This window comes from Miniopterus schreibersii (genome assembly GCF_964146895.1).
Source record: "Miniopterus schreibersii genome assembly, chromosome: 11".
Taxonomy (NCBI): domain Eukaryota; kingdom Metazoa; phylum Chordata; class Mammalia; order Chiroptera; family Miniopteridae; genus Miniopterus; species Miniopterus schreibersii.
Window position 1 is genome coordinate 7,375,531 of NC_138111.1, and position 17,020 is coordinate 7,392,550.

The 17,020-nt window shown below is 40.2% G+C and overlaps 1 protein-coding gene across 4 annotated transcripts in view; it reads left to right on the top strand.

Moving 5' to 3' along the window:
* The window catches only part of SCAI (suppressor of cancer cell invasion), a 73,833-nt gene that overhangs the window by 18,246 nt on the left and 38,567 nt on the right, over positions 1-17,020 (top strand). For 3 of the 4 annotated variants that reach the window (XM_081152501.1, XM_081152504.1, XM_081152502.1), the window contains exon 3: positions 15,633-15,764. In XM_081152501.1, the coding sequence (XP_081008627.1) occupies positions 15,633-15,764 (132 nt within the window). Of the gene's footprint in view, positions 1-15,264; positions 15,307-15,632; positions 15,765-17,020 lie in introns of those variants that run through there. The other variant, XM_081152503.1, reaches the window with a different exon arrangement.

Genomic DNA, 17,020 nt, shown 5'->3' on the forward strand with positions numbered 1-17,020 from the left:
ACCCAAAGGAATGGAAAGCAGGGACTCAAACAGGTACGTGCCCATCACTGTTCACAGCAGCAGCACTCACAAGAGCCAAAAGGTGGAAATGCACCAAATGCCCATCCATGGAAGAATGGATAAACAAAGTATGTTATATACGTATAATGGAATATTACTGAACTGTAAAAAGATTGAAATTCTGACACATACTGCAGCATGGATGAGCCTCGAAGATGTTATGCCCAGTGAAATAGGCCAAAATACCTCTAGCAAGCTGCAGTCACTTCTCTACATCTCAAGAAAATCCCTTATAAGTAAATCTGTTTTTAAAATCTGTCTAAAGCCTAGCCGGTGTGGCTCAGCAGTTGAGCATCCACCTGTGATCCAGGAGATTGAGGTTCAATTCCCGGTCAGGGCACATGCCTGGGTTGCAGACTTGATCTCCAGCAGGGGGCGCATGCAGGAGGCAGCCGATCAATGACTTTCTCTCATCATTGATGTTTCTATCTCTCCCTCTCTCTTCCTCTCTTTCAAATCAATAAAAATATATTTTAAAAATAATAATAAAATCTGTCTAAAAAAGTTTGTATCAAAGGCAATATTGGACACGTTTATCTAGGGTAAGGGTGTCTTTTTAAAAAATCTGTGATTTTGCCAATTGAGAAGAAATGGGAACTGAAGTGAGAGTTTTGATATTGTGGATGTACTTGTTGGTTAAGGGATAAGAGCACATAACACAAACCCAAGAGTTCCCTTACATCTGTTAAAACAACAGCAAAACCCTCAGATCTCTAGCTCCAGCCTGTAATTGCTTTTGGCATAATAGCTATTACCTCAGACAGACTGAAAGTTTAATAACTAGATTGGAGATTTCCCTTTGCAGTGCACAAATAGGAAAAACACCACCACAGAAGTTATCTCCCACATCTGACCCCCCCTCCCTTTCATAATTTACCAGCAATGCAGCTACATCTCACTGCCATGCCTCACCTAGCATCTTTAAATTGTAATGTTACAGATTATTGGCCTTCCTAATTTTTTGATATGTAACATCGAACAGTTCTAAATGAGTTTAAACAATCTTGTTATGCATAAGTTTGTCTTTTAAAGGCTTCTCTTTGATTTTATATACCAGTAGAGTCATTTTGTGCAAAATAAATGTTACACTGCTTTATTAAGTCTCTTTTGCATTTGCAGTCCAGATTTAGCATCCGAGACCATTTTTGTTGTATTTTCAATTATGTTCTAAATATGTTTATATTCTTAAATAATATTAGTATTGAAAATTTCTATTGATTGTTGATTGTTACTTTAATTCTTTGAGGTTCATGAAACACCCATAAACTCTTCCTCCTTGAAATGTAGGTTTATTTCAAGTAACATACCCATCTGAAATATCCAGAATATATTTTGCCAGTAACAGGAGGATATTACTTGGAAATACCAAATTTCAGTTAGGAGTTAGAGAGGGTAATAGTACACATATAGTTCGTACAATTCCTCTTTCTTTTCTCCTTGCCTCCTTAAATCACAAGACTCTAGGAAGAGTATCCTGATTTTTTCATATGAATTTTATGTCTGTAAATATATTTCTATATCTTAGCGTTAACATCCATATAAAATATATTAATCTTTTTCGGGCCTTTACATTTCTTCAGGAATTTAAAGAATCAGAATAAAGACATCATTTATCTGGTTTTAATAAATTCCACATTGATTCTTTTTCGTGTTCCCAAAAGTCAATGTATATATTTCTGCTCATCTATGAGCAGAACTGCAGGGATGAACCCACGAAGTTTCCCCCCTTTTAAAAAATTCCTTTTGCTCAGCTGGAATTGCCCAGTTGGTTGAGCATTCTCCTGTGCACCAAAGGATTGCTGGTTTGATTCTGGTCAGGGCACATACCTCAGTTGCAGGTTCGATCCCCAGTCAGGACACTTACAGAGGCAACCGATTGATGTTTCTCTCTCTCTCTCAACACCAATGACCATTGTGCAGTATAGAGGAGACAATTGGTGATGCTGTAGAGAGAGAATGGTTGATGGGCTGATGGATGTCCTTAAATAATAGTAGGGGATATGAAAGCTAATGCGTAGGTGGAGGCATTGACCTTAGATAGGAACACAGTTCAATCAAGGTAATGGAAGGACAGAGTGATGTATATGATTACAGATGCAAGTGGTTGGTATGTGTGTGGTTGGGTGTGTGGAAGATCTGTACTGATTGCCTGTGTTTTCTCAGTGAACTATAGATCAGCTGAGAAGTGAGGATGCGGATGAGATGTTGGAAGTTCTATGAGAGAGGAGAAGGTGTGAAACAGTGCTCTAAGAAGGTCAGGAATGAACAAACTAGGGCACTGGTGCAAGTGCCCATCCTGGGGTCGTGACTTGAAAGTGAGCACTGTCAGCATGGTTGTGTGTGTTTCTTCAGCCACATTGAGCTGCTGAGATGCACGCTCAGAGTAGGTAGAGGGTTGGATTTAATCAAGTAATAAAACTCATTGTTCATTTTGCAAGCTGTTTTCAGGAGGTTGACAATATGAATGGCATTTAGAACGCCAGCTTTTTAATTACACCCTGTTTTGGAAGGCTTAACTTAGTGACACGTGACTGACACAAAGAAAAATGAGAAAGGCATGACATTGTTTCAGGGAAGGTTCTCGGTTGAGAATTACAGGCCCTGATTCCAGCTGATTTAAGCAGAAAAGGAATTTATTGGATGGTTGTCAAGCACCACACAGCACTGACGGAAAGACTGGAGAATCTGGTTCAGAAAACAGGCAGGAACCAAGGGAATGAAAAGATCTGGAATTACCGCCAGGGCCACTCCACTGGGAGACCTTGGTTAAGGATGTTTGCTTTAAGGATGCTGGTGTGGTCTGTTATTTGTGTTCCCCCAAAATTCATGTGTTGAAATCCTAATCTCAAAGGTGGGGCCTTTGGGAGGTGTTCAAGTCATAAGGGTGGAACCTCATAGGATTAGTGCCTTAAAAAAAAAAAACTCCAGAGCCCTGGCGGGTGTGGCTCAGTTGGCATCGTCCAATGCCCTGAAAGGTTGCTGGTTTGATTCCTGGTCAGGGCACATGCCCAGGTTGCAGGGTTGATCCCTGGTTGGGGCTTGTGTGAGAGGAAACCAATGGATGTTTCTCTCCCTCTTTCCCCTTCCCTCCCTCCCTCCCAGTCTAAAAATCAATGGAAAAAATATCCTCTGAGGATAAACAACAACAATAAATGTGTATATATATATATATAGAGAGAGAGAGAGAGAGCGCGAGCGAGCGCGAGCAGGGGGCTCCTACTATGTGCGGTATGGTGCTGAAGAGGTTGCTAGTTGTGGTCATTCTGGAATTGAGTTCAAGTCTAGACACTGAGAAATTATTTTTTTACCCCAGGGCACTATGTGACTGCTGTGAGTAGGCTAACCAGCCTTTCCTAGGTGTGGATCATTGAACTCACTTTCATCTATGCTTTTCTCCCAGCCCCTTAGTTTAGTCTTTTTACATATCAGTTATTTGAAATAGGCCAAATGCATATCCATTATTTACAAAAAGTAATGATTTTCAAATGAAACTAATCAGAAATGGCTAAAATAGTTTTTAAAAATATAGAATCCCAGCCCTCCTGAATCATAATATCTAGAAGTAGGTCCCAGAAATCTTTATTAAAAAAAAATTCGAGAATAACCAGCCAGGTTTAGGAACCATAGCTTTGTGCTATTTAGACTAGCTTTCCTCTTTACTGGAAGAGGCAATTAAATTGTTTGAATGAAAGGGGTCCATATAAATGACTGTTTGAATTTCTCAACTTGATTTTTTAAAGTTTACCTTTATTGTTGAAAGTATTACAGGTGTCCCCCTTTGTTTTCCTGTCGACACCCCCCCCCCCCCCATTAGGCCCTCATCGCACTATTGTCTGTGTCCATGGGTTATGCATCTCAGCTTGATATTAAGTACGGCATGTGGTTTGATGTGATTATAGATAGTTTTTGGGGGGTGGTAGAGGAGGGTTCCATTAAGTTTTCTCTTACTGTGGCTATTTTGTCATTACACAGTTTTTATGTTATCCCCCTAAGTGTAAGAAACTTGTTCTTCGTATTACAAGACTGTAGCTCTCTAAACTTCAGCTTCAAGCAAGCTTGTATAGAAACAGCTAGATCACTGTCTCTCAAACCAAACATGCATGCAGATCACCTGGAGAGCTTGTTAAAATGCAGGTTCTGTTTTAGTAGCTCAGGGCGGGGCTGAAATTCTGCATTTCTAATAAGCTCTGGGGTGGTGCTGCTGCTGCTGCTGCTCTGCAGATCTCAAGAGGTTAGATGATGATTGTATTATCCTTTGAGCATTTATGTTTGTGCCAGTTAGTCTGCTTTGGGGTATGTTTTGGGACTGTTTCGTTTGACCAAAGGTCGAGTAGTACATTTAAAGAAGATTGGATTACATAACCTTCTAATGCTTTCCCCCATATTTTTGAAGGTGATAGTACTATATATAGTCTAAGGCTTTTATTTTCAGGCTTTGGAACTGAGTGAAAGAAGCGACTTAAGCAGTATAATTTTCATCTGAATCATTAAATCTGCAGCAGCAAAATTGGTTTATCTACTTGAGGTAGTCTGACCTACAAGTAGAGTATTTAGTAACTGAATTAAGAATAAGAGAGAGTGACATAATGTTGAGAATTATTACAAATGCAAGATATACCTAAGGATTGGGAAACTTATGTTTTACAGATTTAAATCAAATTTAACCAATGTTAACATTTTATCTTATTTGATTTTATGCTTTTGATTTAAGAAATGTCATTCCATGATTTTTGGGAAACTAAATCACAATTACTATTTTGAATTCAAACAATGTAGAAAATTCAAGAATGAAAGTTAATGAAGCTATCTCAGATCTCAGCACCCAGAAATAACTATTATTAACACTTAGGTGAACACTCATTATCCCAGATAGCTTTCCATGTAAATATACAGATAGAAGCATAGAGAGAAATGCCTTTATGAAATTGGGATCATACTGTAAATTAACTAGGAAAAATATTTTTGAAATGAAAATTTTAAACTTGGAGAAAATGAAATAGAATAATTATCTCCCATCCTCTCATCACTTAGGCTTCAACACTCACAAGTTCATGGCTGCTCTGTATCCACACCCACTCCCAGACATCACATCATTTCATCTGTAAATTTCAGTACCTGCCCTTAAAACCTGAGGGCCCTTTTTTTGAGCCATTGTCACACACAATAATTTCCCTGATTCATTCTTTTTCCTGCTCCCTCACTCTCTCAGTATGTTTTCTTCCAAATTGAGTTTTTATTTCCAATGAGATTGAGCAGTATTTCCACAAAGAAAGGGAAATGGATGCTGCGTAGTCCAAAACAAAAGCTACTTGCCAGCAATATTTTGTGTGAATTTTAGTTTTTCTTTCTAGAGTGTCTTAAACTATTTGGCAGTGCTGTATAGAATTATGAAATACTCCTTTATCTTTCTTTTTTACTATCTGCGTTTTTTAAAGCTGCCTTTCTCATCTTTTTCAATATTTCTCTGAAATATCTTTCTGTTTTAGTGTATTCACTATAACAATGGCCTCTGGGGACTATTAGCAGGAAAGTTCCTGCGGGAATCATCTAACTAACCAGTGGTTAGCTTCTTGAGGGCAAGGAGCAAGTCTTACCATCTTTCAGCCTGTTACCATGCTCATGTCCTCAGTACTTGTTAGGTCCCTGTTATTAATCTTGAGGAGATCATGCCAGTATTGATTGGTATATTAATCGAAATCATTTATTGTAAAAAACTAAGTTTGCTCATTTAGCTCTAATAGAGCACATGCAGGAGAATATAATTCAGATTTTAACGTTTGCTACCTATCTCTATGGATAGCCTCCATATAAAGAGGTGAGGCAGGGAATTTTACTTCCTCTGGTCACATTTTCTCTTTTCTTCTAACTTACAGGGTTTGCTTGACACAGTCTCGGTTTTTGCAGTCTTGATGTAATCATTCATAGTGTCCCTTTTCATTCACAGAATTATCCCAGTGTAGGTGGTACATTAAATGGTAGTCCTATTTATATGACATTGAATGTGTGCCAGGCCCTCTTCTGAACACTCTACGTACATTCTCACTGAATCTTCATGACAACCCTGAGGAGCAGATCTTGCATACCCTGTTTTACACACGGGGAAGTTGGGGCACAATGAGGTTAAATAACTTGGCTAAGATCACACAGCTGGGTTTCCCTAGTGAGTGGTGGAGCCAGGAGCCGAGTGCAGGCAGTTTGGTGCCAGTGCGCGTAAGCACTAAGCACTAAGCACTCAGCACTCCGCTCTGTGGCCTCTATGCGGGTCCCAGATGTACCTGTCTTTGTAGAATACACGCTGACCTACTGGAGTCTCCTGGTAATTAATCTGCATAATTTTAGGCCAGGATCTGGCTAAGGTGTTGAGAATTTGAGGGGTTTCCTTTTCTTCACAAAATACTTGTAGGTTCCTCACATACTGCTATGCTAATTTGATTATAACCAGACTTCTTTCTCAGAAGGTTGAACATTTGCCTTTTTTCATTCTCTTAATGACAGCTACTTGGCATTCATTCCCTCCTGGACTTAGGTGACGAACCTTCCCAGCTTTTGTAGATTCTCAAGTCCCTGCCACAATCACTTTCCCTTTCTTCTGGCAGCCTTTGGTATCTAAATAAATTCATGTGTACACAGACACAGACATGTGCCCCCCCCCCCCACACACACACTCTCAGTGCCCCCTGCATCTGGAGCAGTGCCTGTCATATGGAACACAAGCTTTTTCACTGCCTTTGATCAGTTCGTATTTTGGGATTACCTGGGGACAGTATTCATAGGTGCTTTACAGAAAGACTTTTCAGACAGCAACTACTTTCAAGTAGCTTACAGTTTAGTAAAGATGATGGATGTACATGAAGAACTGTGACGTGGTCCATCTGAGCTATGTGAGTAAAGTAATTTTGAGTTCAGAGAGAAACAGTTTCTGACAGAGTTGATTCAGAAAAGTGTTGTGAAGGCGGAGGCTCTTAAGTCAGTTTAGTGACTTCTAAATTGGCTGCAGGATAACTACCCCTTGTGCTAAGGACAAGCCTTGAGTTTGCCAAGAGTAGAGGCCTGACAGAAGAATAATTGTCAGCCCAGATGATAGGAGGACTCTGGTAATTTGGTGCGTGGTCCTCTTGTAAGAAACTGTGCCAGCCCTATAGCTCTGTGTCTTTTTTTTTTTTTTTTTAATATATATTGATTTCAGAGAGAGGAAAGGAGAGGGAGAGAGAGAAACATCAATGATGAGAGAGTCATTGATCGGCTGCCTCCTGCACGCTTCTGACTGAGGATCGAGCCCACCACCAGGGCATGTGCCCTGACCGGGAATCGAACCCTGATTGCCTGGATCCTGGGTTGACGCTCATCCACTGAGCCACCCCTGGCCGGGCAGCTCTGTCTTTATGATATCCTCGTCAGGGCACATTTAGACCTGTAGGTGGGTTATAAGCAGCAGGAACAGCTGGAACTCCTCAGCAGCAAAGAATTTTATTTTTTTAAAATGTGGAAGGCTGGTGTTATTGATTTATTTTTTTACCTTTTTAGATTAAAGTCTACTGATATGCAGTCTTTTTCCTTAGTAAAAACATTGTTTACTTTTATTATAATTGCATCTGCTTTTTTACCTGTTTACTGCTTATCTTAGTAAGAAAATATGGCTACAGTGGAAATGAATTTATCACACTAGCCTGGTGAGGGAGGGAGGTATTCATTATCCTCACTTTACAAATGAGGAAGCAAGTTAGGTTAAACTGGAAGCTGTGTGACTTTGGGGAAACTGGTGCAGTTGGGACTTGGACTTGGGTCTTCAGAATCCCGACTCAGTGTATATCATATGGCTTTATTTTAACTTATTAGATTAAAATATTTTTATTGATACTAAGATAAAGAAGGACAATGAAAGTTGGGATTATGTCACGTCATGAGTCCTCTTTAATGAATGTTATAGAATCTAATAATAACAGGAAGAACTATTATGTTGAACTATTAAGAACTATATAGTTCAACATAATTAGTCCATTTCCATTTCTGAATCGACAGGCTTATGAATACTGCTTTGATGATTGTAAAGCCAATAAATTCTACTGGAGGGGAAGTCCTGTAGGGTCCACAGGTGGCCAGTGGGTTCCTATGGGCAAATTAGAAAAGGGTGGTTCCTCTAGATGGATGGTCAGTCAGAAAAAGGCAAACCTGCTAGGGGCAGGCTGAGCCCACAGCAGGATGCTGGGCTTGGAAACTCGCATCTAGATTCGTCTAACTCTGCCTCTTTTATGTAGTGCTCGAAAGCAGCAGCCATGAATCTTGTTAATATTAATGTATTTAGGTGGAGCTGTTTTTTTTTTAAGGTGTTGTATTTATAGACAGACCACTTGTAGTGCCTCATTATACCTGCCTCAGCACCTTGTACCTGTTCCCTTCACCTGGGACCTGAACTTCCCTGATCTCTACTTGGCTCACTCCTTCACTTCATCCAGGTCTCTCCGCTCAGATGTCACCTTCTCAGTGTCACCTCATCTACCTTAACTACAATATTACTCCCAATCACACTCTTTCCCTTCCTGCTGTAATTTCCTCGTACTACAACTTACCACTTGGATATTATATTTGTATTTATTTTATTTTTGTCTCTCCCCTAGAAAGTACACTCTGAGAAAACAGGGATTTTGCCTGTTTTGTTCACTGCTGTAGTCCAGCACCCAGAATCACCAGTTTTAATATTTGCTGCCTTTTATTAACTGTATACTTTTTGGACTGTAATGTTATGAATATGGTGTAAATAATCCCCATTCTGGAACTGAAGAAATCCAAAAGTTTAGGAAAGTTCAGTAACACACCCAAAGTCAAATATCCAGTAATTAGAACCATTCCTTGACAGGTAGATCTGATAACCAAATTCCATTTTTAAAAATTTGTTTTAGTGATTCTTTTGGGTCTTGTCATTTTTTTCAAAGAGGGATTTCCAATTACTGGGAGGGGGCAGGTGGCTTAAAAAATACTGTTAAGCTGTGTTTTAAGGGAAAGGAAAGGTAGAGCCCATGGGATTGAAAGCATTGGGATGAAGAGCTCAGACAGCCCTAATGTGTAATCTTTGCATTCTTACCTGGGAAGGAGAGCAAGACTTTGGAGTCCTTTTCCGGCTGTACACATCTGGGTAAATAGCCTACCTGAGGCTGTTTTTCTGCCTCTAAATTCTGGTAACAATGCCTGCCTTACAGGGCTGTGAAGGTGATGTGCACAGAAACTGCCTGGCGTGGGTTCTGCCGGCTGTTGTCATCTCTGCATGTGATTAAGAAGGAACGTCTGTGTGGCTTGTACTTTTTTACATATTAAATAGGAGCGACGATGTCTTGTTGGTTAGTAATTCAGGCTCTTGCTTGAAGTTCTTGTTCCCTCTTGGGTTTTGGTGTTAGGGATAACTGGCTTTTTGACTTGAACTATGTTGTATTTGACAGCTGCTTCTGTGGGTTCTCCACCAGAGACGGTTGTGTTTCTTTTTTTAGAGAGAGAGAAAGAGAGAACATCCAGAGAGAGAAACATCCATCAGCTGCCTCCTGCACGCACCTGCACCTTTTTGGTGCAGGGTACGACGCTCCAACCAACTGAGCCACCCAGCCAGGGCTCCACTGGAGACCGTTTTTATGAATTGTTAGCCTTGGCTGCTTCAGGTCACGTTTCCCCATATTATTCTCTAGGGTTCATATTTTGAAGGTTTCTTTCATTAAGAATGTTTTTGTGTTTCCTGCCCCATTAGCTTCATAAATAGTCCCTGTATGTGTCTTGTTGATAGTCATTCTTTTTAGATGATTGACCGACTGACTGCCTTTCTTCCTTTCACTGCTGTGCTGTGTCTTGGTTGAATAATTTGCATGTGTGTGTGTTAGGTAAACATCTCTTTCTCCACACTTGGTGGGCAAAATATCTTCATGGCCTCCCGAGCACTGTCTTACAAATAGCCTTGTGGCTGTGTGCGCGTCACTGCTGCTCCGATCCCGCGCTTCTGTGGCTCCCTTTTCTTAAACTCTCTTTGCTCTCAGTTCATTCAGTTTCTTTATACATTGGTCAGCAAGAGGTTTGGTTCCTATGCATTTCTCTTAACAGGTATTATTATAACCCGCAATTTGACTTTAGTCATGTGTGGGAATAAGTCAGAAAAATTGTTTTTGGAAGATAATTTGTGTGTAATTTGTGATGGCTTTGTGCGCTCTTTGATGCATGAACATGCTTTCTGCTCTGGTAGGGACCAGCTTTTCGAGCACTGCCATTTGTTCGTGTCTTAGGGATGCTGTCTGCACCACGCAGTAGCCGCTTGTTCCTTTTACACTGAACACGGCAAAGCTGTCGTCGTCTCCCCCACGTGTAGACATTTAACACTTTTTGTACTTGGTATTTTTCAGTTTATGCTCTGCTTTTGAGTGCATTTATGGCAACTTTACAACTAACCATTTTAGATTATATTACAATTGACAGGGCAATTTTATATCCATTAGTTTATTTTATTGTCCAACAGTCTTATGAGGTAGCTATTATTAATATTCCATTTTTATAGCTGAGAAAAATCTGACTGCATAAGAAAAGGATCTTTCCTACCATGTGATTTCTGTAAATACCTTCTCTTTGTCAGAATTAATTTTTTATTCTATTTTGGCCTCATTGCTTATGTCCTTCCATTCCTTTCTCAGCTTGTTTCCCTTTGGCTCTAATCACAGGGTCGTTTCGTCTTTCTGAAACATCACTAAACTGCAGAGTAGTAATGATGGTGATATTATGCATTATATAGGCTTTCAGACTTCTTTCACACCTCAGTAGTCTCATTCTGCCTTCACAACAGTTATCTGAGGTAGATAGGACGAGTGTAAATTGCTTGTTTTTGTGGATAAAAACCTGCAACTCAAAGTGTTGGCTAAAGTTTTTTATTTGTTTACAATCACATAAGTAAGAAGTGTTAGGAACAGGACTGCTCAGGCTTCTGTCCTAGTCCAGGGCTCTTTCCCCTGTTGTTAGGACTCTGCACTGTGCTCCCTGGTATAATGTAATACACACTTAGACCATTTCTCTCTAGGTTTCTTTTATACTGTCATATTGAACCACTTACTGAGAATTAAATCCAGAGTAGCAGTTTCTCTTGTTGCTTTGTCAAAAGACTTCCTCTAAAAGGAAACTGTCAACAAGGCAGGTCAATCATTTGTCAGATGCTTTGTATTTAACAGAACAAGCCTTGGAACAGTTGTCCCACTCACTGCCCTCTTGCGGGTGTTCCCATTGTGTAATGTGTGTTAGAACTTGATCATATATGGATTGCTTTCCTCAGACTGGCTTAAAACAACAGGAGGCCAGAAGTCCAAAATCAAGGTGTTGGCAGAATTGGTTCCTTTTTAGAAGCTCAGAGGGAGAAGCTGTTCCAAGTCTCTTAGCTTCTGCTGGGTGCCAGCAGTCCTTGGCGCTCCCTGCCTGCAACTGTAGAATTCTAGTCTCTGCCGCCTTCTTCATGCAGCCGACTTCACTCTCTGCGCCTTCACATGGCATTCTCCTCTCTGTGGGTGTCTGTCTCTGCATCTCTTCTTCTCGGCTTATACGGGCACCAGTCAGGTTGGATTAAGGACTCAATGTATTCCAATATGACCTCATGTTAACTTACATCTTAATTACATCTGCAAATACCCTACTTCCAAATAAGGTCACATTCACAGGTACAAGGAGTTAGGGCTTCAGCGTAGCTTTTTGGGGACACACAATTCAACCCACAACACTGTGTGTCCTTTCCTTTGTCTCTACTTTTATTCTTACCCTTGTATGTTTACACATGTGCTTCCCATGAATGTCAGTTGAACTGACCTTGTTTGTAGGTTTTCATGTGTATTTCCCCCACATAATTGATACATATGTATATACATATTTCATTCCTAAATCTTAATTTACCATTTATTTTTTAGTAAACCAGTGAGATTGTGTTTGCCGTTCTATTAAAATTTCAGTGGTTTATGATCTATAATATTACATACATTTGAAGCCAGAACAGCTGTTTATATACATGGACTTTGGCTTGTAATTTTGCTTTTTTGTATTACTTTCAGTGTCAAGGCTATGTTAGCATTATTAGAATGAAGGTTAGGAGGAAAGCATATTTAATGTTAATGGGATTTTTAAATATTTGTTTTAAAACTCATAAAACCGTCTTAGTCTGGTGCCCTCCCTCCCTCCCTCCCTCCCTTCCTCCCTACCTTCCAGTCTTTTTATTCAAGAATAACAGTCATAGAATGGCTGTTATCTAAAAGACAACAAAGAATGCGTTGGCGAGTATGTGAAAAAGAAGGCACTCTCGTGCACTGTGGGTGGGATAGTGTGGCCACTATGGAAAAAAGTATGGAGATTCTTCAAAAAATCAAAATTGTACCCCTGAAAGTAATATAATATTGTACACCAACTGTAATTTAAAAATAAAAAAAGGAGTAAGTTAAAAATAGAACTACCATATGACCAGCAATCATACTTCTGGGTATTTATCCAAAGAAATCGAAAGTACTAATTCAAAAAGATATATGCACCCCTGTGTCCATTGCAACATTATTTACAGTAGCCAAGATATGGAAGGCACCCTAGGTGTCCGTGAATAGGCGAGTGGGTAAAGAAGATGTGGCACGTATGTACAGTGGAACATTACTTGGCCACTAAAAAGGATGACATCTTGCCATTTAAACAACATGGATGGACCTAGAGGGTATTATGCTAAGTTAAATAAGTCAGACAAGTATTATATGATTTCACTTACATGCGGAATCTAAAAAGCAAAACAAACAAAACAAAACAGAAACAAACTCGTAGAGAACAAATTGATGGTTGCCAGATGGCAGGAGGGTGGAATTAAGTAGTACAAACTGCCAGCTATAAAGTTAGATGTAAAGTACAGCATAGGGAATACAGTCCGTTACATTGTTTTAACTATGTATGGCCCCAAGATTTGGGTGCCAGGTACGTCCATACCATTGGAGAATGGAGGTGGTTGGACCCTGCTCGGAGGCCCTCTTAGTAGACAGTTTTACAGAGCTAGAGAGCATGTATGTGTGTGCTTATGTTTACACACACACCCACACACACTTTTATGTTCATATTTTTAAAATCCATCAGTTCACCCACACCTCCAGCTTCAATCCACAGGGTTCATTCTCACCTTTTCCCTTTCCATATCTGTGTCTCCCTTCTTTGGCAGAGAGAACTCTGGGTCCAATTGTCTTTAATAGATTTTCTTATTTGATGAATCCTCCTATCTATGAAAAATCTATTGCTGCCTTGGAACCCTGCCTGGTGGAGATGCCCTCCTCTGCCTCCTCAGGCTCTCACTCCCCCTGCCAGTCTTTCCCCTCATGGATGCCCTCCTCACTCCACTCCAGTTCTCCCGTCCCGTGGGCCCTTTGTGTGAATGTGGATGGTGTCCTCACAATTGGACGCTGATACCCACCTGTGCAGGCTGCTCTCTGCGGACAGCAGCCGTGCTCTGCCCCACCTAAGGGCAGTAGGACCAGATTGCTCGGGAAGGGAGGGGGCTGAAATTCTTGTTTCACTTCAGTGTTTCTTTTTATCTTTTAAAAAAATAATCTTTTTTAAAAATTTTACGAGCTTCAGGTCTTGTATTTTCTTTAATTCTGCAAAGTTTACAGAAATTTATGTCTGCAGATATTCATCAGCCTCAAGTATCTTTTCTCTCCTCCGATGTATATATTATGTGGATGTTGATCTCTATCAGTTCTCTATTCCTTATCTCTTGATTTATCTCTTACGTATTTTATTTCTTCCTGATGTCTTTTGTCAGAGTACCTTAAACCCAATATTTTAGCTTATTTATTTGTTCAACTGTATCCTTTCCTCTTCAATCCATTAATCTATTAGGGTTTTTTTTGTTTGTTTGTTTTTTTCTTGCCGCTGACTCCTCTTCGGGCTCCTTCTAATCTATTAGGTTTATTTCAGTGATTATATTTTTCATACCCAGTATTTTTATTTGCTTCATTATAACATTTCTTCCTGCTTTATTTCTAATATCCTTCCTTATTGAATTTGTTTGTTTTAAACTTTTATTTTGTTTTTCCCTGTGAGCGCCTGTGCGCCGGGGACCTCAGGCACCTTTGTTTACGAGGCCTATGAAGTGGGGTGGAGCAAGCGGCAGTCTGGTTAGTGCTTACTCTGTGCCTATCCTGGTTAGAGGACGGTTGGTGGTGGGTAAAAGGAGAGGACTTACCCAGGTCATTAAGTGTAAGACTCCTTCCCAGACTCAGCTCTCTTCAAGAGCTGTTTTCCTGTTAAAAATCCCAGTCCAGCCCTGGCCCCTGTGGCTCAGAGGTTAGAGTGTCTGTCCGTACACCAAAGGATCGCGTGTTTGATTTTCAGTCAAGGGCACGTACCTGCGTTTCAGGTTTGATCCCTGGACCTGGCCAGAGTGAGTGTGGGGCAAGTGAATAATGTGTCTCTCTCGTAGCTGTTTCTCTCTCCCCCCTCCCCCTCCCTCCCGCGCCCCTCTAAAAATCAAGAAAAACATATCCTCCAGTGAGGATAAAAAAAACCCCTAGTCCACAGAATGTGGAAAGGCAGTGGGAAGAGGGAGCATGTGGACATGCAGACACCACCAGTGCCACCCATCTGTGTGTTACCCTGTAGTCCCTTGACAGTTCTCGGCTTGCTGACAGCTTCCCAGCATCCCAACAGCAATTGCCTGTTCAAGACAGTGCTGGAGAGAAAAATATTTACCAAAACAGCTGCACCACACCCTAACTCCCATCTCTGGTGTCTGACCCTTGTCTGCTCTGCCTATTTGTTCACCCTACATTGGGACCAAATTTCCCTGTGTTGTCCCAGGGATTTCTGTCCATGTGTAAACACAAATGAAATTTTGTTTGTTTGTTTAGCATGGGTTCAGACTATACTGTCCAGCAACTTGCTGTTTAAAATGGCTGATTAACATGTTTGCTTACATATGAAAAGTTTGGATTCAATAAAATAGAGCTTTAAAATATACCTCTGTGTGTCGGTGTGATTTTTATATCTCTTTTATACTGAGGTATCCCCATATTATTGCCTTATCATCTAAATATACTTGTAAGTTAGTAATAAGGTAGAGAGCAGTTGTTAGGGTCCTAGAAGTACTTAACCATTTCCCTTTTTTGGTTCTTTTAGGTTATCAGTTTTTAAATATGATACTGAAACACAACTATCTTTATGGATAAAGTGTTCTCCATTTGTAGGATTATTTTCCAGGATGGATTTATAGAATGGAACAAATAGGTAAATAGATTTTTAAAAATCAATATTTTTTCATTCTTAACCATGTAAAGGAGTGCCTGGAACATAATAGTCATTCAAATAATAATATTGGATGAAAGAATATTCTAAAAATTGCTTCCCAATGTGGACGTACCAGTTTTCACTCCCACCAACAATATGAGATTATCTGTTCTCCCATACCATCTCACATTTAAATTGTTTGATGGTTTACTGATAATCAGAAGATTCTCTATCTTGGGGAAAAAGTGCTATCAGATGGTATGACTAAGGTCTGTTTCTCTTTTTATTTTCACCTGCTTGGTTAATGGACACATGTTTTCTTACAGGACTGAATTTGCTCTTAAAGAAATCATGTCCTCTGGAGGTGCCGAAGATGACATCCCACAGGGAGAGAGGAAAACAGTTACCGATTTTTGCTATCTTCTGGATAAATCTAAGCAACTGTTCAATGGGTTAAGGTTAGTGGACCGCTGCTATCTTAAATTTCTCTCAAGTTCTGTGTCTTTTTCCCCATGGCTGATGTGTGGTAAAATATCCGTACTAGTGATTGTGCTTTTTTCTTTGCCGCAGCTGCTTCATTCTCAGAAGAAGAAACAGTAGGAAAGATAACAGTGTTTTACTCGTGTTGAGGAGTGTCTGGTTCGATGGATTTATGTACGTTAGCCTACATTCTACCAGTTAGGTTCGTAAGGGACCCACGAATGCTTACTGCAGGTGAACGTGGGGCCTCTCTCCTGTTGCAGTCTTTGTACACTTGTTTTTTTTATTCTTTCTTTTTCTTTGGATAAAATATCTGTTAACTAAAGTAATGACAGAATGCAGCGTTATTTTTTCTTTAGCTGTGCTGGCCCTGAACAGACTGGCAGCAGAAGCTACATGCCCTTTTGTCCAGATGTGTCTTTGATGATGTGTTCTTGTGTGTGGTGGGTAAATGATTTTGTTCTGTTGTACTCTAGTCAAATGATTTAGCCCTACTTTTCCTTCTCCTCTCCCTCCAATTCATGGAGCTGCATTTCATACAATAAAAATGCACCCTGCCCTAGCTGGTTTGGCTCAGTGTCTAGCGTCGACCTGCAGACTGAAGGGCCTGGGATTCAATTCCGGCCAAGGGCACGTACCTCGGTTGCAGGCTCGACCCCTGTTCCTGGTCGGGATGTGTGCGGGAGGCAACCAGTCGATGTGCCTCTTTCACATCGAAGTTTCTGTCTCTCTCTCTTCCACTCTCTCTGAAAAGCAACAGAAAAAATATCCTTGGGTGAGGATTAAAATATAAATTTTTCCACCCATTCAAAGTTTGTAAGTATATGGTTTAGTATTCTTAGAATTGTGCAACTGTCACCATAATCTAATTTTAGAACGTTAATCACCCTAAAAGAAACCCATACCCATTAGCAGGGACTCTCCATTCCCCTCAGTTCCCAACTCCCTAATCAACTTGCTGTTTCTGTGGGTTTGCATGTCCTGGACATTCATATAAGTAGAATCATACAATGTGTGACCTTTTTTAATTGGCTTCTTTCACAAAATAAAATATTTTCTGAGCTTCATCTGTGTAGTAGCATGTATCAGTGTGCCAGTCTTCTTATCACAGATTAATACTCCATTACAGATTTACTACATTTTGTTTACCCAGGAGTCAGTTGATGGGTGTTTGAGTTACTTTGCCCTTTTTGGCTGCTACGAATAATACTGCTTTGAACATCTGAGTACAAGT